Source organism: Ixodes scapularis, unplaced genomic scaffold (genome assembly GCF_016920785.2).
Source record: "Ixodes scapularis isolate PalLabHiFi unplaced genomic scaffold, ASM1692078v2 PGA_scaffold4__175_contigs__length_147842914, whole genome shotgun sequence".
NCBI classification, from domain to species: domain Eukaryota; kingdom Metazoa; phylum Arthropoda; class Arachnida; order Ixodida; family Ixodidae; genus Ixodes; species Ixodes scapularis.
This window is the reverse complement of record NW_024609879.1, coordinates 85,488,629-85,516,215: the sequence shown is the minus strand read 5'-3', so window position 1 is coordinate 85,516,215 and position 27,587 is coordinate 85,488,629. Positions and strand designations below refer to the sequence as shown.

The 27,587-nt window shown below is 42.8% G+C and overlaps 1 protein-coding gene across 1 annotated transcript; it reads left to right on the top strand.

Moving 5' to 3' along the window:
* Positions 1 to 5,144: 5,144 nt before the first annotated feature.
* Positions 5,145 to 19,143, top strand: LOC115330541 (CB1 cannabinoid receptor-interacting protein 1). Its single transcript, XM_029992400.4, has 4 exons — positions 5,145 to 5,289; positions 11,211 to 11,308; positions 13,847 to 13,991; positions 16,486 to 19,143. Exons 1-4 carry the CDS (start codon positions 5,206 to 5,208, stop codon positions 16,648 to 16,650), a joined length of 492 nt encoding a protein of 163 aa, XP_029848260.2. The 5' UTR covers positions 5,145 to 5,205; the 3' UTR covers positions 16,651 to 19,143.
* Positions 19,144 to 27,587: the final 8,444 nt, after the last annotated feature.

Here is a 27,587-nt window from a genome sequence, read left to right as displayed (position 1 = left end):
GAATTTTCTTTGGCCACAACTGTCGTGTAATGTCATAATTAGCTAAATATTACCTTTCAAGTTCAAGTATGCATTCATCCACCCTCCTTGTCCTTGTTGTTTTCTTCTTCTCTTTTTTCTTTTTTTTTTTTTACAGCGGAGCTGTTAAGGGTTAGTTTCCCCAGGGTCGTGTCCCCCGCGAAGAAATAGACACCGAACCCTGGACACGTACCGCCATCTATGAGCGACGGCGGCAAGCAACGTTTCTGGTTGCCGCCGTCGCTCATAGATGGCGGCAGCCTTTCCACTCTGGCTTGCCGACTTGCGGCCGGCCATTACTTCCCATGGTACAGCTCCGCTGGTCTTCCTTCTTCACCAGAGTGGAAAGGCTGAAAGTTTTAATACTTCTTCTAACATTCATTTTTGTGTTTAGATGCTCATCTAGGTGTTTTTGTTTTTTTTTCTCGTTTATAATTACTATTGCTTTTCCGGCCCTCGAGTCGCTTACGCCCTGAATATCCATGGAGACGGAAGATCCAACCAGATCTGAATGTCCACTGGGACTGGATATCCAATGCGGCAAGAGTGGAGACGTAAAATGCTACTGTATGCTGTGCAGTGTGGCAAGTCAGAACCCGAAGGAACAGTGTTGGAACAGTGTTCGCGGTCCAGCAGATATGTTTCTCGTGAGACTTTGCTATCTGTGAATGAACGGGCGGTAAGAGAAAACGTCACTGAAATAAATAAGTGTACCTGAGAATATTCTCGCAACTTCGTGACGGATTCCATTTGTGTCATACCGATATCTAACTCCCCGATTCCTTTTCCACATCCCAACATCTGACCTCGAATCACAATAACGGATGCAAATGTATCAATAAGGACGTTTAATCTCCCTCTCTCTCTCTTTCATTAGCAAAATAGTGAATAATGATAATAATAATAATAGTCTTTATTAATCAAAATCAATTAATAGTACAAAATGTCAGGTCTGCCGAAGCCGGTTAGGGCTTATGTGGCTTATGTGTAGCTTGCAGTGGAAGCGCATATTCCACAACGAAAAATACAACACAAATCAGCGACTGGTACTTAAAATTCAGAATGTATATTTCTATCATTAAACAGTCTCTTGACATTCTTTTTTAAGGTGATGATTCGATCTGGAAAGAAACATAAAGTCAGGTAACGCATTGAATATTCTGGGAACATAAAATGCCCTATGCTTTCCCCATAGCGACTATATATATGTACGTGGGACTTCAAAGCGAGAATTACACCTTGTTATACGTCGTGCAATTCTTTGAATGATAAAGTCCGTGTTCCAAAAGAAGTGCTGAACGACAGTTTGTAAAAGAGGTGAATGAAAACAAGGTAACTGAGGCGAGGCGAAGATATTGTCACTTGAACATAGCAATAAATTGTGACACACTTTTCAACATTCCCTTCAAAATACCATCGATTCTATCGTGGGATTGCAGGGAACAATTAAAAAAAGAGAGTAGTGCCGTATCTGAGCACACGCCAGAGAATGCAATATCAACTTTCTCACTGCAAACGGAAGAAACATTTTTAAATTGCAAAGTTGGCATGAAACACTTCGGAGGCGCTTCGCAACAAAAGCCATATGCGTATTCCATGACAAATCGGAAGAATTAACATACTGAACAGAAGTGCAGCAACAAGAAACAATAGTATATATCATGCGACGAGAAGACTTCGAGGCAATCTTCTAAACTGAGCTATTAGCACGCGTCTGGATAAGTTTTGTTGCCAATGTGACACATGACTAGAAAGTTCACACAAGTATTTTTTTTTTAATATTTAACCTGTCTTTATTGAAAGAGCTCTCTCTAATTAAATATCCATTGACTTAGAAAAGAATGGGTTGGGAAATGGGGTGGAGTTGAGAGCATTTGGAAGTCTGAGCTTATAATCCGTATCACCGGGAAGGTCAGCTGCAATTCACGCGGCACTGGAATGGCCGTGATGGCACTTAGTGCTCTCTGCGGCTCATGGTAAGGTGAAACAAAGTATACAGTATAGACGCTTTGCAGCAGCTGTGCATGGACGCCGCCATAACTGACCTTCAGTTTTTGTTTCCTCTTTTTTCGTTTATTTCACTTCATCATTACCACAGCAGGACAGGTTATTGCCATATTAGATTCAACTGTGTCCTTTTCTAAAGCATCGGCCTTTGCAGAGGATTGTCAACTACCGTTTCAGTTGCTCGGCATCTCGGTAAGACAAAAGAAGGTCAGTATAACGGCGGCTGTAATTTGGCGCGTGTGCAAAGCGTCTATACTGTATCTTGCAGGGTATAAGTCTCATTTTTTTCTTCTTCAAAATTTTGGTCGGTCGATTTTATACAGTTATTGGCACGTTATTGCTATAAAGTACCAGTGTTACAGTTGCAGTTACACGGGATAAAAAAGTAACCCTGTTACAGTTAAAGTTACAGAAAGGAAAGAATAACCTGTAACCGTTACAGCTGATTTCAAAATTAACACTGCCACACTGTCATTATCTTACAAAACGGATCAGAAAGCATTCAAAGGGAACTTCAGTTAATATTCTTCAAAGTAGTATAGATTTTTGGGAAAAGTGCAGAGAGTTTTAGTAGACCGTTCCGATGACTTCGATAACGATACCCGATACTCCGCCACCGCCCTTGCGCATGCATCGTAGCGTTATCGCGAATACACCGTATAGTTATCAGGCGTATCAAAACAATCTCCTAAAACTCTCTCTTTCTAATGTGTTGTTCACGGTCAGTGGCGCCTTTACCGAACAGCAAGTGTATTCACAACAGTCTTGATGTAGATATGCCAAGTATGGGATTTTTTTTTATCGTACGAATATAACTATATTATTTTCCACACCAATACATCTTTCTTGCATTTTTTTTAAAATGTTTGACGGCTTACGCATGTCTCGACATGTCTCGCCCTCCCCAGTGGGTCGGCTGTTTGGGGTTGTTGGAGGATTTCGAAGGTGTTTCGATGCCTCCTCTCCCAGACTTTCGTGCCTTTGCTGAGGGACCTTGGCTCGGCTCTGTTGAGACGGCGGACAGGAGCACTAGCGAAACTACGAAGGTGTGAAGTTTTTTTCATGAATGGGTTTGGCGTGGCGCCAGGTAGGCTCCGGCCGGTTGCACTGGCGAAGTTACGAAGGTTTCTTTTCGTGTCCGTTGCCAATCTAATCCGTACTAATGAGCGTGTGGATCCCCCCCTATCCAGTCAACGTTTGGCGCAGATCTTCTTCGGTTCAGATGGTGAAAACAGAACGATAATATCTCCCAAAGATATATATATATATATATATATATATATATATATATATATATATATATATATATATATATATATATATATTAAAACTTGGGTTTGGGCTAGTTGGTCCATTACTGAATAAAAGGTTAAAAAGCGCGAACAAACGAGGACAATAAAGAAACACGGACGACAGGACAGGCGCTTCAGAAGAAATATGTTGCAGCGCCTGTCCTGTCGTTCGTGTTTCTTTATTGTCCTCGTTTGTTCGCGCTTTTTAACCTTTTATTCAATATATATATATATATATATATATATATATATATATATATATATATATATATATATATATATATATATATATATATATATATATATATATATAAAAGAAGCAAATGTAAAGTTTATCGGTCTTGCTTTACAAACCCTCTTTTTTTCCCCCTGACATTTAGGGCTTTTTTCCAAGCGGTAAAGAAACTATACAACAGGGAAAGATATGGGAGGTGGATGAAGTATAGGAAAATATAGCTTGTGGTGTTATCAATGGAAGTAAAAAAAAATGAAAGCCGTTTACAACTCCCTGTAACGCCGAATTAAAGCGCAGCTCTTGAGGAGGAAAAGGGAAGGGTACTGAGGGGAGGGTATACCCCTCCTCCCTCCGTGACCCCCCCAGGTCACGTGACCTATGGGGGGGGGGGGGGTCACGTGACCTTACGGTTATGCCGACGGCGTCGCTGCGGGCAGGCTTGCTGCGAGCTAGAAGTTTGTGGATCCGGTGTGTCTAACCCAAAACAAAACTTCAACACAGGAGGCCTCAAGTGGAATACAACAAATCGACCTACTCTAGCGACATAGTGAGTATATATGTACCTGGTGCTTGAATAAAATTCAGAAATTTTAATTTAGAAAATGGCTGATAACGGAGTCTGCGAATGAATGGCAAACATTACTGGGAACGCGCTCCATTTTCTAGCTTAATTTTTTGAAAATCGCTCATAACTTTTTAATTGGATAACGACAGGCTCTCAAACTTACATCTGCTCCGGATTACTAGTTCTACATCTGGGCAAAGGCAAAATGTTTGGCCATTATATTTTTTTTCTTCTTTTTGCGTTGAAAGAAACGCTTTTTTCCCCATACATCCGTCATATTTCTTTAAATACAATACAATCTTCAGGACGCAATGACACACTGTCTTAGATAAATTAGTCAAACCGGTCATTTTACAAAATACGAAGCGTATTTTGTTCTATATTATTATCCGATACCCCGCAGAAAGTTTAATGTCCCATATCCTGCGAACCGAAATAACATTACTGAAAAAAGTGGATCCCTGTTTTGAAACCGCCCGTTTTTCGTTCTTTGTTGCGGTGGAATGGCAAGTTTACTCCAATCAGTCAACCATTGTCACTACGCTAAATATAGAAGAAAAAAAAATCAGAATTATGGCCATAAGTTTTATTTTTGGCGTTTTAGCTTTAATGGTATGTCGCAACGGCCTCTTGAATTTTAGATTTCCCGACACTTGGACGTTGCCGACGCAAAATGGCAGCACGCTGACACCGAAGCCTCCGCCCCCGACCAAAAACAACCAAACCAAAAATCAATTCCAGCGGTTCTAACCTCTCTAACCCCAGGCACGCCGCGCACCTATGCCGCCGATTATCCGGCGCTGCGCCGCCGACGCAGCCGACGCCGACCGAAAACGACCGCCACGCCGCTAACGTTGGCCGAGACAGCCGAGATCTCTCTCGATCGCATCGCGCACAGCGTATTCGTCCTGGTTTCGCTCCGCAGCCACCAGAGAGCAGCACCAGTTCCATTCGCACCTCTTCTTATCGTACCTCTAGCGGCTGCTCCGAAGTAGTGAAAGCAAATAGAGAAATAATAAACATCTTCTGTCATATTCAACACCTTCGATCGTTCGTCCGTCCGTCTCGGCCCCCCGGAAAAGAACCCGATGGGTGACGACGCATGTCGCAGCTTCAAGACAGTTTTGTCTCTTCAGCGAGAAGGGAACAACGACAACGATGTGCACTACAAGGTAGGTGCGCTTCTCCACTGAACGCCGCCGGTGATCTGAAGCTACGGTGCTCGCTTGTTCTCGAGCTCGAAAACGCCCCAGTCACGCGAGCGGCGAGCATGCAAAACAGGAGGGATCGCAGCGACGATTTGAATCGCTGCATGACTGCACGTAGCGCGCATCACCTTCGTTGCACTCCTTCGTGCGTTATTGGCTCATGACGGGTACGAAGTTCGCGCGTAGATGCGGGGGGAAACTTCCACCAGCCGACGAAGCTCAGAGGTCGGTTGTTGATTTTGGGATCGTCTTAAGTGTTCACTGGCTTTGGAAAACACCATTGACGTCGCAATTGACGGCTTTTCGTTATCGATCCAACGCAGTGCGTTGGTAGCAGAACCGGTTGAGAAACGACACCATGTCGGCTGCTTCAAGTACGTTGCATTTGCGGGTACGGTTCTTGACCGCCGGCTATTGAAGCTGGGATCACTTGGGGTACCGAAGTACGCTGGGTTAATGCGTGTATCTCTTTGCCGGCATGTAAGTGTATTCGGGACGGTTGAAAAACAAGTGTGTACACCGACGACTGTTGGCTGTGTTGTAACTCGATCCTAGCGTATGTCAAGCGGAAAGGAGACAAGGTTGAGTCGCCTCCACGTTCAAACATTTCATTCTAATTACTACCACCATTGTAGAGTCTGCATTCCGACTGTACACACAGTGCAAACATACGGTTGGTAAAGTTTTGGCGCGATAAATAAATCCGAAATAACCTTCTCGGTTGATAAGCGGGAAAATTGCGTCGTCTGCTGCGGCTGACCGGAGCCGCTGTCTGCTTTGAACTTTTAGCAGACGGCTTTCAGGTATAACGAAGTAATTGGAGGTTATAGAGCGCTTTCTATATTTTTTATTGTTGTCTTTTTTATCTGTTTACATACTCTTGTGTGTGCGCAAGGAAAGCAAATAGATCTGCTGAACAGGTTTATGTCTTATTTGCACACATTACCATAACTGAAGTGCCTTTAATGGAGCTATAAGACAGTTTGGCTAACTAGTACTAAATTTTACCTTTGATAGACTATAAAATATATGCTGCATTTGATGGTTCTGCACATTCATTTATGCATTAAAATAGAGAAAAGCTTGATTTTTGTTTACACTTCCAGCTCTCACTGAAATAGGTCTGTCAGTTCCATATGTCCTGCAGCTGCACCTGTCCTGATGGGATTTGTGTCCATCAGTTTTCTTCGGTACCATTTGCCAACAGTGACACTTGTTAAGGCAGCCCTGTCGAGCCGCACCTGCATACGCATCATTTGCCCTTCTCTGAAAGACCGGAAAACTCTCCGAGAAACCCAGTCAAATGTAAACTTGCCGTTAATTGAAGGACATTTAATTGACAATTTTTTGATCGTGTAATCTTGTTGCTAATTTCATAGACAAGTTATGGACAGCATACAAAGAAGCATACAATCAAGACGTGTGTAAATGGAGCATAAAACATAACTTCATTTATCATATATAAATTTTTACAACAATAATGAGCCGCCTGATAAAGCATATGTCGAGCAGGTTTTTTCAAACACTTGTGAATTGTCTCATGATTGGTTAAAGCCCGACCTACAAAAAGTTTTTTCACGAGGCATGAAAATCCTTCTCACCCCCATCCCATTTTTCCTCTCCCACTGCTATCATGAGGGGGGGGGAGAGGGGGGGGTTTCTGCATCTTGGGGCTTGATAAGCTGGGATAAGCAACCATCTTATCCAACCCCAAGTTGGAGCAACAAAAAAAGTCCCCCGCCCCCTCCCCTACCCGAATTTCATGATAGCAGTGGGAGAAGGAAAAAGTGGGAGGGTGGTGGGAAGGATTTTGCTACCCTGCGGAAAATGCTTTATTTGCCAATGAGATTTTTCTCACATAGAAATGTTGCTACAGAACCCTCGATTAGTGACAATATTACTGTAAAAAAAAAATGTATATATATATATATATATATATTCAAGTATTTGAAATACGTATTTCAAATACTTTGTGTATTTTGCATTTGTATTTAATTACAAATTGGGTAATGTATTTGACATGTGTATTTAAATACTAAAACTAATTTGTACAAAAAAATACAAATACAATTGTAATTAAATACATTTTTGGGGGCGAAAATACATCCCTCAAATTTATTGTCACGACTCATTTAGCTCATCCTAAGACATGTCCAGAGCAGGAAGAAAACTACGTTCTGCACCGAACGCGGTGTCTCTCAATCAAGCACAAGCGTTTAGTGACTTTGTGATTACGGTGCTAGTCCAGGGCAAGAATAGTGACGAAATCGACGTTCACGGGCAGACTGGCTAAATAAGGGCCTGTGACAACTTGTGATGCTTTCCAGCCCTGATTTCCATCCATATTTTTGCCTGGAACATTCTAAATGTGCGGGTCGTCCACATTTTCGTAACTGGTGCGAGTTGCAACAATAAAAAATTCTCTGGCTAGTGCTGCGCGTCTTGGTCGTCTCAGTTCTTTGTTGGTCTATACCAAAATGTAATCGACAAAAAAAGCTGCTTGAAGCTCTGTAGTTTTTTCACCTATTACATCCAAGCTGATTAAATTTTTTTAATTATATTTCTATTACGTTACTAGAGCCTTGCACACTAACTTTCGAGTGTGCGATGCAAAATTAAAATGAGATACCCAGAAACCCGTTGCAGGTGCCCTGAAGTCGCTGATGCAAATTTTGAGGAATGCATTTGGAAAAGTATTTGGAGGAGACTAAATACATTTGTTTGTATTTGCATCTTGTACTTAAATGCTTTTTTGGAAATGTAATTAGATTTGTAATTAAATACATTTTTGACGAAGTATTTTGTATTTCAATACATATTTGCATGTATTTTGCCCGTCTCTGTATAAATATACATATATATATATATATATATATCTGTTGAGTAACTCAGAATACAGAGTGTGTCTTATGACTTTCAAAGCATCCACCTTTTTTTTTCTGTAAGCTTGAAAATTTTCAATGGATACTGTGATTTATTTTATTGTACAGGAAGTTCCAAGGGTCTAGTCGGTCATAAAATTCATATAATTAAGCCAATGAGTATGGTGCAACAGAGCTTTGCACAGATGTGTTGATTTATTTTATTATACGGAAAGTTCCAGGGGTCAGTCGGTCAGAAAATTCATATAATTAAGCCAATGAGTGTGGTGCAACAAAGCTTTGCACAGATGTGTTGATTTATTTTATTATACGGAAAGTTCCAGGGGTCAGTCGGTCAGAAAATTCATATAATTAAGCCAATGAGTATGGTGCAACAGAGCTTTGCACAGATGTGTTGATTTATTTTATTATACGGAAAGTTCCAGGGGTCAGTCGGTCAGAAAATTCATATAATTAAGCCAATGAGTGTGGTGCAACAAAGCTTTGCACAGATGTGATGATTTATTTTATTATACAGAAAGTTCCAGGGGTCAGTCGGTCAGAAAATTCATATAATTAAGCCAATGAGTATGGTGCAACAAAGCTTTGCACAGATGTGTTGATTTATTTTATTATACAGAAAGTTCCAGGGGTCAGTCGGGTCAGAAAATTCATATAATTAAGCCAATGAGTATGGTGCCAGAAAGCTTTGCACAGATGTGTTGATTTATTTTATTATACAGGAAGTTCCAGGTGTCAGTCGGTCAGAAAATTCATATAATTAAGCCAATGAGTATGGTGCAACAAAGCTTTGCACAGATGTGTTGATTTATTTTATTATACAGAAAGTTCCAGGGGTCAGTCGGGTCAGAAAATTCATATAATTAAGCCAATGAGTATGGTGCCAGAAAGCTTTGCACAGATGTGTTGATTTATTTTATTATACAGGAAGTTCCAGGTGTCAGTCGGTCAGAAAATTCATATAATTAAGCCAATGAGTATGGTGCAACAAAGCTTTGCACAGATGTGTTGATTTATTTCATTATACAGAAAGTTCCAGGAGTCTAGTTGGTCATAAAATTCATATAATTAATCCAACGAGTATGGTGCAACAAAGCTTTGCACAAATGTGTCTTTACATAGTGCATTTGTCAAGCTCATATTTTTTTGTTTTTGTAGGTTTCTAGAAAAAACACAAGAAAAGGAAAAAACTTGTTATTTCCTATGCGTGGAAAAAAACAAAAACAGAAGCGATCCGTCGGGCTGACGCTGCTACTCATATATGGCACTGCACGGTATGAAACCTCGAAAGCTTCTTGGAAATGAACTCCTAAGGCAAGTTCAGCAGATATGTGGTATCATATATGCGAGTAAGAGCGTCAACCAGATAATTCGTTTCCTTTTCTTCCCATTGCATGAATATGTAAAGTATTCCTTCTCTTGCATTTTTTTTCCAAGAAACTGCACTTATGAAGTTTTAGTATGATAAATGGACCCCCTAAAGACACCTTTGCGAAAAGTTCCACCGCACTCCGGTCATTGGCTTATTTATACGGCTTTCTATTACAACTGAATGGCACTCTAGAACTCCTTGTACTGTCGATTTCGTGAACCATACACATTAGGTTTTTGAAGTTGTATTTTTTCAACAAGACTGACTAAATATTTGTATTTATGGCTTCATTACATGTGGTCATGTGAATCAAGAATTAAGGATACCTAAATAAAAACATTAGCATGAAATACCGCGCAAGCGCCCACTTCGTTCAAGTGCCCACTTGGGAATTCTACAAACTTAGGAATTCTGTAAATTACACGTTAACCCATTCGCTCCCGCTTGCGTCGCGCACTGCCGGGCCGTCCGTACCGCACATTTCCCCCTAAAACGGCCACACTAGGCATAACTGTTTTGCTTGTATAATAAGGTTTTACAGTAAAACTCAGTGCAGAAAACATGTTTATTTACATGCTTAAGATGTTCGTTGAAGTCTTTCGATCAATAGGCCCTCACAGATTCTTCCTTGGATGAAAGATCTTGAAGCACTCCATCCTCGGTCGCTTAGGCCTCGCACAACCAGTGCACTCTTGTCCTGATTCGGACTCAGAAGTGCTGTCGGAATCGCTCCCGTCGTCGACAGAAGGCTCCAAAAACTCACTATCCTGACCAGACGTCCCGTTATCATCGCTGTCGAAGAGGATATCTACGATTTCATCGTCAGATAGGCCACACCGCACACTGGACGCTGCCATCTTCTCCAAGCAGGCAGCGATCGAGTGGGAAAGACGACACACAAAAGAACAAGCTCAAACAAACACAGTGGACAGAACGACCCTCGCCATCTGTTGGCAATGTATCTAACTGCACTACCTCAAGTCTACATAGCGCGCCATCTATGAATGGCTCTTTAAAACAGAAATTCATGCAGACCGGCAAATCGCCGGCTTTGGCAGTATGGCCCCTGACAGCACACCTGGCGATTCGCTGGCTTTGGTAGCGAATGGGTTAAGCGCTTGATTTGACCGTACACACGCCCATGTCTAGAGGAACCCAGTTTTCATTACAAGTTGGGGGGGCACTTCTCAGGTATTTTACAGTACTTCCCTATGAATGTGTGTCAAGCTAAGTACAGAAATATCATTCTTGGCTGTGGGGTCATTTATTTTGATGAAACAATGAAGTGAGGCAGCATCAATCATCCTAATCTTCTTAGACAAAAAAAAAAAAAAAGAATTGTTTATTGTGTAGTTGCATTTGTGTAGAAACTTGTAAGGCACGCAGTGAGGCAAATTAAATTTGTGACCCACTAAGTTGAGATTACAATTTAAAGATATATCAGTCTGTGCATCCACTAAGGTATGTATACGGTGAAAGCAAGTGTGCCTCCTAAATTGTGACGCAGCTATCACCTGCTCGATATTTTGTGTTGTCTTGCTAAACATTTGTCTCTCTGTTTAGTCTGGAGCATGCTACTGTTTTGTGTGATTTCAATGTGCAGGCTAACGTTGACGAACTGAATATTTCAGGTGGATGGCACGCGATTTGGATCTGAGAGCACTCTCAAGTTGAACGTTGAGACGGCCTACGTCCTGACAGTATGTTTTCGGCCGCCGCAGACGTTGGAGTGAGCATGCATTCGTGATATTCTCTTATTTGTGCGTGCATAATGTTTGCAATAACAGTCAAGTGGAGGAGCAATGAGCATTAAATATTTAACTCCATATAGTGGTTAGCATGAGAGACTTAGCCTGGATTAAGAAAAAGATACATATAGGGCGGTCCCAAGTTCAGAAAAACAGGTACGTTTTGGTTAACTTTTTTTTTCTTTTCTAAAATCTTTTTTTTTTCTTCGGTAATGATCTCAGTGTTACCAGCTGAGTGTGCGGACCAGAAAAGGAGTTCTTCATGGTGCAACGATTTACTTAAAGTTCAGTTTGTTAAAGGACACATGAAATAACAGCAATCCTGGTGACTCTGGCTTGCTGCAATGTGGGCAAAGCTTGTTTGAAGCTCTGATAACCTTGGAAGGATAAGCGGTAACTGAGGCAGAGATTTAAAGGGATACTACAACGAAATTTCGGTGCTCATTTTTTGGTCTATATGTGTTCAAAGGAGCAGCATCACATCGAACATACCAATATCTTGTTAAAAAAAGTCACGAAAAGGAATTTTAAAACGAATTAAACGATTAGCAAAGAGCACCTGGTGGATGTCGCTAACACCTCGCTTGTAATGCCTGTCTGGGAACCTTGACAGCTAGTGACGGAGGTTGTCTCGTCTCCGGCCACGACGAAAGAAGAGGGGGAGGAGAAACTCCCCTCTTCCCGAGAATGCCTTTTGTGTGTCGCAGAAGTCGCTATTGTCCCCCTACAAGATTACAGAAGATTAACCCGTCACTCAAAATTCGTACAAAAGCAGCCGCTTCGGTGGCTGGAACGACTAGGCCATCCTCTCGACGTCAGCCTCGCCGTAGCTTTGCTCTTCCTGAGACGACCTACGTCACGATTGCGTTGGATGTCACGTGGTCTCCGCTGGGCCTTCTCCGAGCGCTTGCCAGAGTGGGCCGTTTATAACGAAAAATACAGCCACCCGGCTCAAAATACAAACGTGTGATTGTCATTTACGGATATTGTGGATCATATTCAACCTATTTTTTAACACGACGGGAATATTTCAAATTTCGTTGAAGTATCCCTTTAGGGGCAGAGGAATGGCAGGGGAGGTCAGCTTTAACCACATATAGGTTATGTGAGTGAGAAGTAAGAGAAGAATGTTCATTTGACTATAGTTTGCAGTGTTTTTCTTCTGGGTAGGCCAGGGCAGGAGTGTTAAGGTGTGAAGAAGCAAACCTTTCGTACTGTAATATCCTGAAAGATGGGCGACTCTTGAGGAGGCTAAATAAGGTGGAGTATTGTCGGGGGGGGAGAGGGGAGGGGAAGGAAGGGGGCTTACCCGCGGTGTACTTAAAAAAATTAAACAAGGTAAGAAAATGTACTCGAAACAATTAAAAAAAAAAAAAAAATCATCATTCAACAATTTTGTGGCTTCAGAGTTGAACTTGCCACAATCCTTAGTACTTAGTACCTTTGATATTTATATTTGATATTTTTACGGAATGACGCATTTACTTAAACATTTGATTCCCCAGGATGTGTTGTGGCATGTATTCCTTGACTATGCCTCTGGCAGCGATGCTGTTTTATTTTTGTTTCTATAAGACAAATGCTACCACAGTGAATGCCTCTTGGCTGTTGACAGGCACAAAATAAACTCTCTTCTTTTATATATGTAACCCTGTGTTTTTTTTTTTTCAACCTTTGAATTTGTTAGCTGTATATGCTTCTTTTTATGCAAGCCCTATAGGCACTTTTAAAGGTGTAATAAATAAATGAAATGGGTTGGCATTTTGACCACTGATGCCTACCTCAGCTTCCCTCGACACCATGAAAATCATATTCTTGCGTGCATAGTGGAGTTAGCCTTGGGCAAAGCTATCACACGCAGGAACTGGGTTTGAACCCTGCTCGACCTGGTTATTTCTTTGGGCTAGAAACTCCTCCAAGTTTCTAGCCCATTCTTGGCTGTCACCATTTGCTCTGACTCAAAACATTCCTGAATGTGTATCACATGCATAATGGTAGCGGTGATGAGCCACTTCGGAAAACTCATTCTTTTGTCGCCATCACAACTAATGTATGGTTATTTTTTGTTTTAATTTATCTTAATTTATAGCGTAAATTCACCTCGTTAAAAGTTTCTTTTCAGTTTTACATGCCTCTGCTGTTTCTAGTCGTGACAATTTTGTCTGAAAGCAAAAATAGAAAATCTTTTTATTCATTTGCCACCTAAGTTGTCATAGGAGTGGACTCTACTCTCGTCCGAATTCAAATGCTTGACCCAGTGCACAAATTGCCCGACTCCAATTCCAGTGGTGGGCTCTCTTTTGGTGCTCTTTAAGACGAGAAATATAAAACTGAAAACGGCCATCGTTCAGTTGGAGCCACCCCTCAGAATGTGCAAAAGTAACTTTTTTTTTTCTGTAGAAGGTAGAAGAGCAAGCAGTTGTTGTATCCTATATTGTGTTGCAACTGTCAGTAGTGCCAAGGCATGTTTCAAGCCATTTTTTGTTTTTCTTTTCCCACGTCTGACGATGGTTCTGCAGCCAGGTGGCCCTGATGGGTTCCCACTTCTCCCCCAAGGAGAAGTCTCGTGATCTCGGTTCCTCCACCTACTGCCTGACCTGGTCTAGCCTGGGGATGACTGTCACGAAGCACGGCAAGCGAGACAAAATTCCTCTTGTGCTTCAGGTGAGTGCAGACCAGGGTGACCTGAAGCACACCTGAAAAGAGAATTTTTAACTTGACGTCGATCTTGGCTCGAAGAAAGAACGACAGGACATGTGGAAATGTAAATACTTTCTGAGTACTCTCTGTTGCTGTTCACATCGCCGGATTGAAGCGGTGAAAATGCGTACTGCATCAGTAATGGTGGTAGTAGTGCATTTAATGTGTGAGTAGGGGAAGACTAAGCTGATCTGGAGTCTTCCAGCATGTCTGAGACAAGCAGGCTGAAGAATGATGGTACAAAAAGGTAGAACGTAGAAAGAATAGATTCTTTTCAAAACCCCATCAACCTCCACTGGAGGTCGCCATTTCTTGGGCATGAAGTGTGTGTTTTGATGTGAGTTCACGCCGGATGCTTGCGCAGTCCTCGCGTCCAACACATAGTCGGAGTAGGTGATCGGGAAGTGTAAGCGTTATGTCCCTGCTCCTTTACTCCTACCTCGACGCTCCAAGTTTCATACAGCAACTAGACTGAGCTTAGCGTCGTTCAATAGATAGCACGTCAATTGGTTTCCAGTCGAGATACACGAACAAACTATTTCTACAATGCCAACTGATGTTTTGGCTTTCCAATTGAAGTATCTTTATTTGGTGAACTAGGCATCCTAAAAGGTCAGCAGTCCGACTATCTTCTCATCTCGACAACTTTTCTGTCACTGTGCTACCGGCACGCTACCGTTCGATAGATGAATTCACTTTCAGGCAAGATGCACGAAACAACCCTTTTCCGGAACGCTAACTGCTGTGCATATCAAATCGTTTTTACCTGCTGGATTAAATACCATTCATTTGAAAAGGTGCGGCAGTTTGACTACTGTTTACGCAACGCCATGGAGCGAAAAGAAGTCACTCGCGCTCCGAGGAAAACTTGGTGCATGAAGAGCGTGGTCGAGTGTCAGTCTTTGGCGACGCTCCTGTCTCTTTCATGAACGGAGCACCAAACGCTCGCTCTTCGGAGCACGGACTTAAAGGGATGGTGAACCGAAATTTGGATTTCAGAAAAAACAATGCATGAGATGTAGGCGGGACGCTACAATCCCTACAACACTACTCGTAAGGCGATATCTCAAATGGACGGCCGTATTTTCGGAAAAAGAGGTCGAGATTGAAGCAGGCAGACGAGGCGCGTGACGTCAAGATACCTTGTTCCCTCCTCTCTTCGCTTCGCTCCCTCAAGGCGGCGAGGTGGAGAAGACACGAGGCCGTTCTCTCTCCTTCTCGGAGAAACATGACGTCAACATTTCTGCCAAATGTGCCTCCTTTTCTTGAAAAATACGGTCATCCGTTCGAGATATCGGTGTATGAGGAAGTTTTGGTGTTTGTAGCATCCTGTTGCACGCTTTGGCCGTTGTGTTTTGGGGAATCCAGATTTCGGTTCAGCATCCCTTTAATGCGACCAGTGGTGGACTCGGTTAAATTACTCAGCAGCTACTATATGACATGCACATTTGAAAAGGCTCACTAGAATGGTGTGTTCCTCCTTCTTGTCCGTGTAATATTCGCGCTGTTCTTCAAAATAAAAAGGCTCTTTTGGAGTAGAACGATGGAAGAATTCTGATGCCTCAACTTTGTTGGCACATGGTACCGTCTCTAGATATGTTTATGAGAGTGCTCTGTCCAAAAAAGGTTGAGAGTGCTACAAAAAGCTGCTGAATATTTACTTGTGCTGAAATCCACCATGGCACAACATTCTTAGGCAACACAGTTCAGTTGTTGACAGAATTTGAGCTCAGTATTTCGTGGAGTAAAACTGTAAATCCAGAACTGAGTTTTTAGGTGCCTACCTAAAAGATTTTGTCTTGCCATGGGTTAACATTAGGCTTTGTGCGTGCTTCTTTTCTTTTCTCATCTGAGAGCTCGCAGTCTGTTTGGCTCCCCATAGCGGTGGCAATAAAGACAGGCAAAAGCCATGGCACGGCTGCAAACAACCAATGCTAGGATGTCCGTTCCCTTGTGAAACAGAGATGTGACTTCCGAAATTCATAGCCTGTAAGCATACTTAATTCCGTGACAAAGTTTTTAATTTCATGTTAGGTTGGGACTTAGACAACATGGCTTGAAATATGCTAACTTTCTTAATGAGTTGAAATCTTGATGCTTACTGTTTCTGCTGTTGCGGCTTTTTGGCTGATGTTTTCAATTGCGTGAAGGAACAGCTGACACTTGACAAAATATGGGCCGTGAACTGCCTTGTGCTCCTCGAGATTGGGCGGTCCCTCTACGAATCAGCCTCCGAGTGTTTATTAGCTCCCTAGGGTACTGTCATTGGAGGGGTTAAGAACACGAATTGGGCACTAAAGGGCTAAAGAGCTGAAGTTGTTCTGAAAGGACATCGTCATAAAAAAAAAACAGTGCCAGTGGTGCAACCTCGTTTCCTCAAACAGAATTCGCACATTCCACCGACCCGTGCCTGCTGCCTCCTAATCCGCCCTTCGGTCGGTTTCGTCCTTTTTCTTAGATCCGCAATGTCGGAGAGCTGCTGGTCAACCTGCAGGCCAAGTTCTACCGGGAGAAAGACCGCGACCACTCGACGTGGGGCAAAGTGCTGCATCAGATCGACCTTGACTGCCAGGTCAGCACCGCATCCGGCAACCTCATCGTGGGCAAGGAGAGCTTCCGGTAATCCCCCCGGCATTTCCTGACGCTCCTGCGCCGGAACGCCAAGCGTTCTGGTGTGGGCCTTTTAGGTGTCAGGCCTTCTAGGTGCCGGGCCTTTTAGGTGCCGGGCCTTAGGCCTACAGGTCGTAATGGTTTGGTATGCTCCGGTGGTAGTGACCTGTTATGCAGCAGTCGTATTATAGTTGCTGGCAGGGTGAGAACGGCAGTGCGTGCACTCTCGAGACTCCCGACACGCCGAAACTTTATCGAAGGCAGGAAGCTTGCGCTGGAGGCGTGGCAACTGAAACTCTGTTTTGTCGTTCTCGTCCTGTCGGTGATCAGTGACTATAGCCTGTTCAACGCTGGCCGTATGTGTCGATCGTAACGGAGTGTTTTTTACAGACGTTGATTGATTATGCGCCAACTGTATCGACTCTTTTTCCAAGTCATTGTGTGTCGTGCACAAGAGACTCGTTTCATACCGGCCATGGGGACCCATCACGTGGCGGCCATCGTGGCTGTCTAGTACCTGCCACATCGAGTCATTACGTGCTAGTCACGATGGCCTGCCTCATACCTGTCATGGCAACTCATGTATTGATTGTAATGTTCCGTGCTGTACTGGCCACAAGGACGTAGGTATTTGTTACGCGGCAGGTTGCCTGTGCCATAAGCGCTCCTTCTGTTCCGGCCATAACGGTACGTCCGATACCGGTCATGAGGACCCGTTACGCGCTGGTCGTAATATCCTACTTGGAAGGTGCTGCTCAGAGATGGAGCCGCTTACGTTACCGCATTTGATCTTCCTTTACGGCTTGTCAAAAAATGGGGTGTTTTCTGCCATAGGTGATTGTCAATGTTCATCACCATTGCCATAGTGACCCCAGTGCCGCCACCTCTCATCAGTGACAACTGGTTTGTACGTATTTTTTTAATGACATAGTAAGTCAGCAAATTTATTGTTTGCCATTGCTCTCTCTAACTCACTTTTTTCATGCCATAAGTTTTGTGTTTAACCAAGCTATGGTTTTATTGGGGGAAGTTTCGCGAATAGGCTTGCTTATGTTGCACTGCGTTGAAAATGAAGAGGGTGGGGGGGGGAGTCAAGTCACTAGATTAGTCTGGCCACCCGGTGAGTTTTGATCAGTGCTGGCACAAAGTGTTCTCACCTGGTATTCGCACAGAATAATTGGTTTACATGGAGTGTTGAAACTTATTGCGGGACTATAGATCGCCCTCAACTCAAGCCTGCTATATTGCGCACGGTTTTCAAGCTTCGCAGTTGACAGAATTGCGCTTGGCGCCTTGTCTCGGTGTTTGCGGTCGGCTCTGTGACAAGCATTTCCGAAACGGCGACCAATTATGCATCCCACCTTTTGAATTAGTCGGAGAGTTTCCTGGTGCATCCTTGTAGCTCCTGCTTCTTGAATTTGCGTATTTGCCTTTTTCTTTGCCGTGAGCCACTTCATCTTTGGCACAGTCGTGGAAGCAGGTTTGTCGAGCGAAATGTCAAATTTGTCGCATGTATGTTCAGACAGCATGAGGTTAGTCTGCTGGTTTGCACATTTGTGTACAAGTTTGACTGACTGCATGGCAACTGGTTCTTGGTGCCTATAATGAGATAGAGTTCCTGTATAGGCTTCCTACAGGAGCCAAAGTTGTGCGTCGGTTTTCCACGCCGTCGCGCCACTATTCGCCATGATCGTTCATGTGAGGAGCGAAAAATCTTGCGCCGTGCAGGAAATCCACTGATACGGTCAATTTGCTGGTGTTGCACGTTCCCTAGTGTGTGTACCTCTGCTTTTGCCTTCTCCTTCTTTCCTGTTTTTCATGCACTTCGGCGCGCGTGGCTTGCGTGGTGCGCGTTGCGCAGCTTTTTGTCAAATTCAGCCACGTGACGAGCAAAGAATCCCTGGCCATGCAGGAAAGCCGGCGCTTTTTCCACTTGCCGAGGATGAACGCGCAACTCTGGCTCCTGTAGGGAGCCTGTACAGGAGCTCTACAATGAGATAACGGACGGCACCAGCGATCAGGTAGCCCTGGAACAATTCCGATCCACATACATGTACTAAATTTTATGCATCATTCTTTCACTGCGGGCTTGAAATAATTATGACAATGTTATGCGGAGAGCAAGTCGTCTGCTTCTTGGGGAGGAGTTGTGATGACGTCAGAACGATTGGCTTGAAAGGATAGGGGGTAGACCTCAATGCTACCCACTATTTTTTTTGATCAGCCAATAAGAGCTCGGCATTCTGACATCATCGCTACCCCTGTGCAAGAAGCAGACGCTTGTGCTCCGCATAAGCAAATACTGCAAAGCTTTTGGTCTAGTTATACATAGATCGCAAATGTTCCAGGCTTTCTTGATGGATGCTGCCAGCATGCCTGTTTTCTCTTGTTGCAAGCAGTCACAAGTGGTGCCAACACCAATTTTTTTTCCAAACTCAACTTGGTTCGTTGTTCTTGCTCACGTACAGACTTTTAAAGGGATACTGAACCAAAGAATTTAGTGCCCATAATAAGTGGCGCACGTTCTTTCCACCAGCCAGCAGCCGCCGGTGTGCGCGAGCACACGCAACAAACATGACGTCACGGACCTCCATTCGCGGTTGAGATGACAGTGAAATGCATGGGCTTCGGACTAAAGGAGAATAAAGACAGGCTTTTCATCTCTACAAGTGAAAATTACGTGCTTGTTAGACCAATTCATTGCTTACTTTTTACACCAGGCACCACTGTGTAGATGAAAAACTTGTCTTTATTCTCCTTTGGTCCGAAGCCCATACATTTCACTGTCATCTCAACCACGAATGGAGGTCTGTGACGTCATTTTTGTTGCCTGTGCTCGCGCACACCGGCGGCTGCTGGCTCGTGGAAAGAACGTGCGCCACTTATTATGGACACCAAATTCCTTGGTTCAGTATCCCTTTAAGGTTTGTTCCAACTCAGTTCTTTCATTTCCCACGAGGAACAGCCACTGATATCTGAATCTTAGCTGCCATTCGTTCCGCAGGTGCGACATCGATGAGAATCGTAGAGCTCGGATCACTGGCGTTTATTAATTTGAGCCCGCTACGAAGGGCTTTGGGTAACTTTTAAAAAAGGTTAACTCTGAATGCTCTGGATAGAAGGACGCCGTGGATCTGTGCCGGGACTTTCTTTGATGGACGGTTGTACAAAGTGGGCTTGCTGCATCTGCCAAACTATTCAAAACAATCTAAGTGTTAAGTGCAAGATTTGTGTGAGGTGCATTGAGCCTCTTCTAGGGTACTAGGGACAGGCAACCTTAAGTGTCTTGAAGGGGTCCCACCATCGCCCTTAAAGAATGTTTGAGGTAAGGAAACAGTAACATTATTAAATTCAAAGAGTAGTCAAATGACTCCTTTTTGAACTTTGACTAATATAATTGTGGTCATAGACGTTGGAAAGACCCCCAATATTGAGTTAAAAATAGCAGTCATGAGTGGACAGTGTACTTATTTATGGCATTACAATTTATAGACCAAGAGCCAGAGTAGCTCCAGTCCCCGAGAAACTTTCTGTATAAGAAAGAACTTTCAACAAAAACGCATGACGGTTTCTTCGAAAGGGTATTTTGCCTTCGGTTCTTCATTTATCCTGGATGCCATGGTTTTCAAGCAAACGGCTGTGACACATCCCATACGAAGTTGAGACTCGAGAGCTAAGGACATGCTAAAAATTGCAATAGGAATGACATGCCATTATGGCACACAAGGGAATAGAAGTGTAACGGCGGCAGAAGTGAGAAAGATGCGTGCGGACACAGAACATTTTTTGGGTGGGGTGGTGCAACCCATAAACCCGGGTTCGCCTGGCCCTGGTCTATAAGAGTCATTGGCACAATCCTGAGAAATCCTGAAAGGGACTCTGGAAGAATCCTAAAAGGTTTGCTGAAAATTCAAACGAAAGTGGGATATGTATCCCGGCAAAGTTTGGCATTCTTGCTGACTGACCGGTAGATTGTCCAACCCCTCAACTTCACATGCAAACAGAATGCTTGGGGTGAGACGTAAACACGTCGAGGGTAGCTTGACTTTCGAGACATCACTCTAGCTTATTTTTTTGCGTAACTCGCATCATACTTTAATGCATTCCAGCAGCTTTGTTTGAAACCAAGCTGGCATTGTTGAGGTAACCATTGCAGCAAACATTGTTCATGCAAAAAATACACTCTAACTGCACTGGGCACTTTGCACTGTTCACTGTCATGACCTATTTCTGGTCTTTGACTCAATCAATTTGCTTTGCTCTACAGGGTTTTGCCCTGGGAAGGGTATTTTTAGTAATTTTGTTAGCCGCTCACGGCACTCAACCTGTAATACTAGTTTGTTGATGGCAAAAAAAAAAAAAAAATGTCTGTCCGAAATGCTATGGCAGCTGTTTTACTAGAGAGGTTGGAAGATGTGTGTTTTTGTCACCTCTGACATCTCTCGTGGGTTGTTGCTGATTTTAATTTTAGATTTTTATGGAGGAATTTTTTTGCTAAAGTGCATTGTCTTGTCAAAACTGGCTGCAACGTTTCTGACCTTGCCACCTGTCATTTTGAGACTTTAAGGATTGAGCACTCATGAAACAAAGCAGACGGGCATAAGTGACACATACAGAGGAAGGCTGAGTGTAGTATATTAACTTTGACATTATTTGGGTGCTGTAAAAGGAAGAGTTATTTGCAAATCCAAGGGTTTTTGTTTTTTCCTGTGGCAGTGAGAATATTTGCACGATTTTATATAAAGTTGTTTTATTGTTCACCCACTCACTGTGACAGGTTGTCTCGGTCGTCAAGTTGTTCTTTTGTTGAATGATGTTTTTTTAATTGTCCGATGAAGTGTTTGCAGACTACTTTCTTGCAAGACACTGGACAACCATTGATCCTGTGTTTGACGCTAGCGGGCATTCATACCAGAAGATGGGGGTGCAATATTATGGGTTTGTTTACGACAGAGGTATTGTTAGAAACTTTGTTGTAGCTGGATTTCACTAATGGCTCAGCTTACGATCGTTGCATAATTGTATCCTGCTTGTTTTATTTGAGGTAAGCATAAATATGATTTCATCTATATTTCTATCATAGACACGCAAACGTATAAGTGTGACCTGCAGTTAGAAATCGAGGGAAATGTGTATACCTTCTCAAGCTATAGACCCTTGATAATTATACTGTACTGTGCCATTGATCTCCAGTGGAGCACAGACATATATTTGTGGCTCTGGCTGCATTGACATTCGATCCTTACTTGTTTTTGTTTCATTCTTTAGTTCTGGATTACCTGAACAAAGCAAAATATAAGAAAAATTATTGTCATTTGGGCCATATTTGTTGACATTTTTTGGTCAGTTTTGACCTTTCGAGCAAAATATTTTCTTGCAGGGACTGAGCATTTTAAATGCTCAGTTGCTGTAGGCTGCTTCACTTGCCATATCTCTCTGCTGGCCCTCGAGGCACACCAGCCGTTAAAGGCTGCTGCTAGTTCATTCTCTTGTGTTCAAGTGCTATCGCTCGCTAAGTTACTCGCCCCCTAGAGCTTAAATTAGGTCTTTAAATTAAAATAACTATAGGTGCCAGCCCTATGCAATGTCTTGTGACCGCACTGCATCCAACTTTTTTTTTTCTGGCACCATGACAGTAACTTTTGAAGAGCAAAGGTTTTTAGCATGTCTAGCAGCTGTCGTAGGTCACATTTTAATTCTATGTACATTTATATCCTGTGTGTCTAATAAAGAAAGTGGTGTTTATTTAAGGACTTCACGAAACCTGTTTAGATTCAATCGCCACCTGATTGGGATAACGTCCTAGACATAACCCAAGGGCTCTGACATCTTTTCCGGTTTTCTGGTGGTCATAACAGTAACTGCCACTCCTGACTAATTAGTTGGTCATGCAATATACTCATTATGTTTAGGGCTGTCTTTTGATGCCGAACTGCAATACTGCCTATGAGCAGTACTCTTGTGACAATGACAATTTCGTTTGTTGGGTCTGATGTGCTGTGTGCATCCAAACCTTGTGCTTGATCTTTGGAGAGGAGATTGAGGTGGAAATTGATATTCCTTCAATTGTACTAACAAGTTGTCTAGTCAGATGTGGTCTTTGTGGTGAATATGGCATATTTATAAAGTTCTGTACGTGCCATCATGCATAGTTTGTATATGTTTAATGGTTTTTCTGGTTCTTCTTCTCTCATGTTTGTGTGAAGTGTTTGGGTGCAACATATGCTCTATTTATTAGACCTATGTTTAACACCTTGTATGTGTCTCGAAGTACCCTTGCCTGACTGACCGGTGTTTAAAATTTTATGAATGAGTAGTCTCACACTATTGGCAGCTCTTCATATGCAGCATTCTATCTATTTCTGGGTACTACAAAAGATGCTTTAACCATATTGAAGCAAATCTGCAGGCCAGTTCAATTAGGAGGAGATTTTGGCTCCGTCTCAAAGTGCCGCATTTAGAAACTCGGTAACATGAAACCGCAAACAGAGTTACGAACACTTGCCTTTAGATTGCGTGTATGGCTGTGTCTTCCGCAGTTTTGACCGATTTTACATCCGAACCCTCACGCATGGAGGCAAAAAAACCTGCCTGTCTGTGATAGCAAAGACTGTCCTTACACCTCCCGAATCAGCCATTTACAGAGCAGGACAGGTAATAAAGGTCCTTCTAGGTCTTTTACTGTTCCTTCATCATATCATGTGTGACACAACATGTAACAGCCAAGGTTAAACTAGTCTGTGACACTATTTCACATGTGCCCGTACATCATAGAGTCCTTAGTATAATTCCATATTGTCATCTTTAGTAAACAAATTCATATTTGGGTCCATGTTGACTGGTCGAGATTTTTGCAGATGTCCTGTGTTTGTCACTTTCATTGACTGCTGGTACTAGTGAAGTCATGTGTTAAACATTTTGCAGTAGTACAGTAGGATATTTGCATAAGGGGTTTCTGCTGTTTTGTGCTATCATCTGTGCCATGACAGACCTGGTCTTTAGAAAAGTATGTGGGGTGCACATGGTGTAATTACTTTTTTTAATGGCTTAATTGGATGAGCTGCTGACTTTTGTTTTTTCCCCGACGTCTTGCGGTGAGACTCCAGCACTGGTGTAAATCCGAGTCCAACAGGCATTCTCAAATATCATGTGCTTTGGCCTAACTGCATTGAAATGCTTTTACACCCCCGGAAATTGTTTCTGGACTGCAGAACGTTAATAGGCATTAGGCAACCAGCAGATGGCAGTGTAATAAATAATAAATTACTGTTTCTTGTTGTTATTTTTTTACTGGAAACTTTGTTTGAACAATAATTGACCCCAGGTGGACTGTAATGTCAGCAAGGCCCTTTGTCTCCTGCAGACAGTCTCTCTTAGTATGGTTGATGCTTTCATGGCTGAGACATTTCTCTGAGTAAACAGTTAAAAACACAGTACAAGTGTCTGCTTTAGAAAGGGCATTCTTCTTTGGGCTACTGTGAATATATTTTTTTGTGCAAAACATGCACTCTCATCCACCTGAACCTATGCAGGAACTTCTAAAATGCAGTGCCCAGTTCAGCCTGTGCCATGATGTGATTCGCTGACATAGCAGTCTAAATTGGATTTGCCCTGCAACAAAGCTTCATGTGTCTGTTTATATGCAAGAGCAATACCAATGTTATTCAACCTTCAAGAAACTACTTGAAATCAGCATGACAATGAACCATGATCTTTGCTCTTTACAAAAACAGTGCTTTGTTGGCTCGCAGCTTTCGTGTTAAAGCTGTTGCTTGGAGTTTGAGGTGTGACTAAAAACCATGTCAATAGTTCTGTACCTTGAGGTACTATTCTGAGTGTTTCAAGATACTGGTTTTTGTTCAGTGGCACAGTTGTGCATTCTGTAGCCTTTGGTCGGTTGGTTGTTGATCGGACAGCAATAAGACTCATTGGTGTTTGTTGTGAGCTATGCAAAAGTCACCGTGATAAATTGTAAGTACCATTAAGTCTTGAATAAAAATGCCTCTCATTACAAGATGCACCTCCTGCCTCCATACCCTTTTTGCTGGATAGATGCTGAGAAATGGATAGCTAGGAGCAACAGCACAAAGTTAATGCGAAGTAACAGATAGGCAAAATATTAATCTTATATATTGTGAGTATGTAGCAGCATGACACTCTTCAGTTATTCCCAGACGTCTGGTTTGCTAATCTTAAAGGAATCGTGGACCCATTTGCAAATGTCACCTTGAATTTATAGTTGAGTGCTTTTTTCTGCATTGCTTGTAGGCTCTGCAGAGAAGAAAGAGTTTTTTAATGTAGGAAAGGATAGTTAGGGAGGGGGGGGGGGGAGTACCACACTATGATACTATTACTATTAATTTTAGAGACTGCACTGCTTGTAGTCGACATGATCATTGTCCTGAACTTAATTTCTAAAGTTATATGTGAACAGGCTTTTCGCTGCGAGCGCTGTCAACCAAGTGTCTTGTACAAACGGGGTGCCGATTCGGAGACACATTAAAACTTGACAAGAAATTTTACCACATTTTTTTATTATATCTGGTGCGGAACCGCTCTGAGTAACTTCACCAGCAATGCGGCTCAATGAAACCTGTTTTGCAAAACAGATAACTTCATATCTGGCAATTCCTTGAAACTTTGCCAAAGATAGTATTTTTTGGACTTGGTTGAAGTGAAGAAGTCAAGGTTTTGCATTCATTTGATGGCTTCCTTGACGAAAAGGCTTGGCTCTTCATCTGTTTCTGTAATTTGAACACTTAGTTTTCTCCAAGGAACAATATTCACATGGCATAAACTCAATTTTGTGTGGTAGGGGTACAAACTACACAGCATGATATTCTGGTTTCTTAAGTAGCTAGCAAACATGAATACCCGTTTGAGTACTTTGACATATATGATATTTTAAAACTCGATTATCAATGCTATTGATATGTGTTTGCGCCCTACACTCCTCTATAATTTATGTTAATGTTTGCCATGGCTATGGAAATTATATTAAGAAAATTGAGGTTTTATTCTTGCCACATTATCATGGTTTTGGATATGTATTTTTCAACATGACAGATGCATGCAAACTGTTCTATTATATACATACTTCTGAAAAAACAAGCATCTGCATGTAGTTACTATAATTTGCAACTGTTGCTGTGCTTTGGAGAGTAATGCAGACTTGTAAACATATGGTATGCCCTGACTGCGCAATGGACCCATCATAAGGAAACAATTTCTGGAACGGCATCACAGGAGGTCACTTGGCTGCAAAAATCAGCTACATGGGGAGATGGCATGCAGTTTGGTCAGATGAAAAGGTGTTTGTGGCATGTACCACACTAACTTTGAGAGGGTAATCTGAATTGGTTAAATGTATGTCAAATACTGCTATGAGCACCGACATAGTGGATTGTGTGTATCATACCATAGTTAAGCACTATAGTAAATTGCATTGGGCAGGCTGTTTCACATGTCCGTCATGTCTTTACATACTTCATCTGTTTGGCAGTCTGGGGTAATATTGTGAAAAGGTTAACCACGAACATATGATAAAAGAATAAGGTTGCTATGGCAATTTTGCCTTCTGCATAGGTGACCGAATTCCTACCCACTAAACTGACTAGTTTTTGCTACGTTGATATAAACTTTTTTTACAGCATTTTTTTTCACGTTTTACAATTTTTATAATTGAACAGCGAAAAGGTACCCGGACTAGTGGGATACTGACATATTGTCTATTGGCACACACGTCGTCTAGCTATGGATGGATATTACAAGCTGAGATTCAGAGTCTACCTTGAGTCTCATTGCCTCTTTCTTTCTTTTCCCCGTATATTTGCGTCAGCAGAGGCTTTGATAGTTGTGCAATACCACTCTCGCAACCGGCTGACTAGCATTCGTGAGTAAAACTTAACAGCTCTACGAACTTGCACATACCCACGATTGAGCGTGACGCCAAAGCTGGATAGCTCGAAGTAACCATCGTAGTAAGTCACTCAATACCGGCACCTTAAAGGCCGGTTCGCATATTTGCATTTGAGAGCGATCCCTTGCAACCGCCTTACGACGATAGGACACACTGGTGCCATCTATAATGCTTTATTTGCGAGGTGATCAAATTTTTGCACTATCGTGAGCAATTGTCTCTTATAATATCGTCAGAATCGTCTGAAGCACACGGTGAAAGAAATGGCGCATAATATATACGCAGATCGGAATTGATCCAGCGCAACTCGACAGATGGCGCCAGTGTTCTCTCGTCGTAAGCGGCGACGGGGTGTTACAGCGCAGACTGCCGCACTCCCCCCTTCACCTCCTTTCTCCTCGATAGCACCGACCAAGTCTCGAAACTCTCGCGAACCTTCTAGGGTCTCGCCCTCACTCGTCCCAGCCAGCGCCCTGAGAACTCGAGCCGTCGTTAGTTTCCCCTCGAATTTGAATTCGAGGGGAAACTCTGTTTGAATAACGCAAAGTTCGAATTACCGGCAGTTTCCTTCCTAGAAACTCAAAAGACGGGACCTGCATGTTAGTTTGAATTATCCGCCAGAATGAATTAAGAGAGTTTGAATTAACGGGATTCCACTGTACATCGTTCACAAAAGATAGTCTAGAGACACTGTCCGAGGCGTATTGTATGGCGTTCACATTGGTCGTGCAAAAACTGTATGCAGACATGTTGGAAGCAGACATATGTATGAGGTAAACTTGCCTCGAATATGCTTGGAGCGTTTGTGCAGATAATTTGTCACCCTGTCTGCGGTGTATATCGTGCGAGGAGCAGTACGGCTGGGGCTGCCCTCATCTTCACCACCGATCTGTCTGGACTTTCCATCGGGTTTCTATAAATGGCCGCGTTCGCCCTGCCACACTCTACTGCCCCATTCGCGCTCGTGACTTCCCTTGGCTGAAACTTTTCGTGCTCACCGGGTGATCCTAAATAGAGACACCTTTCGAAAG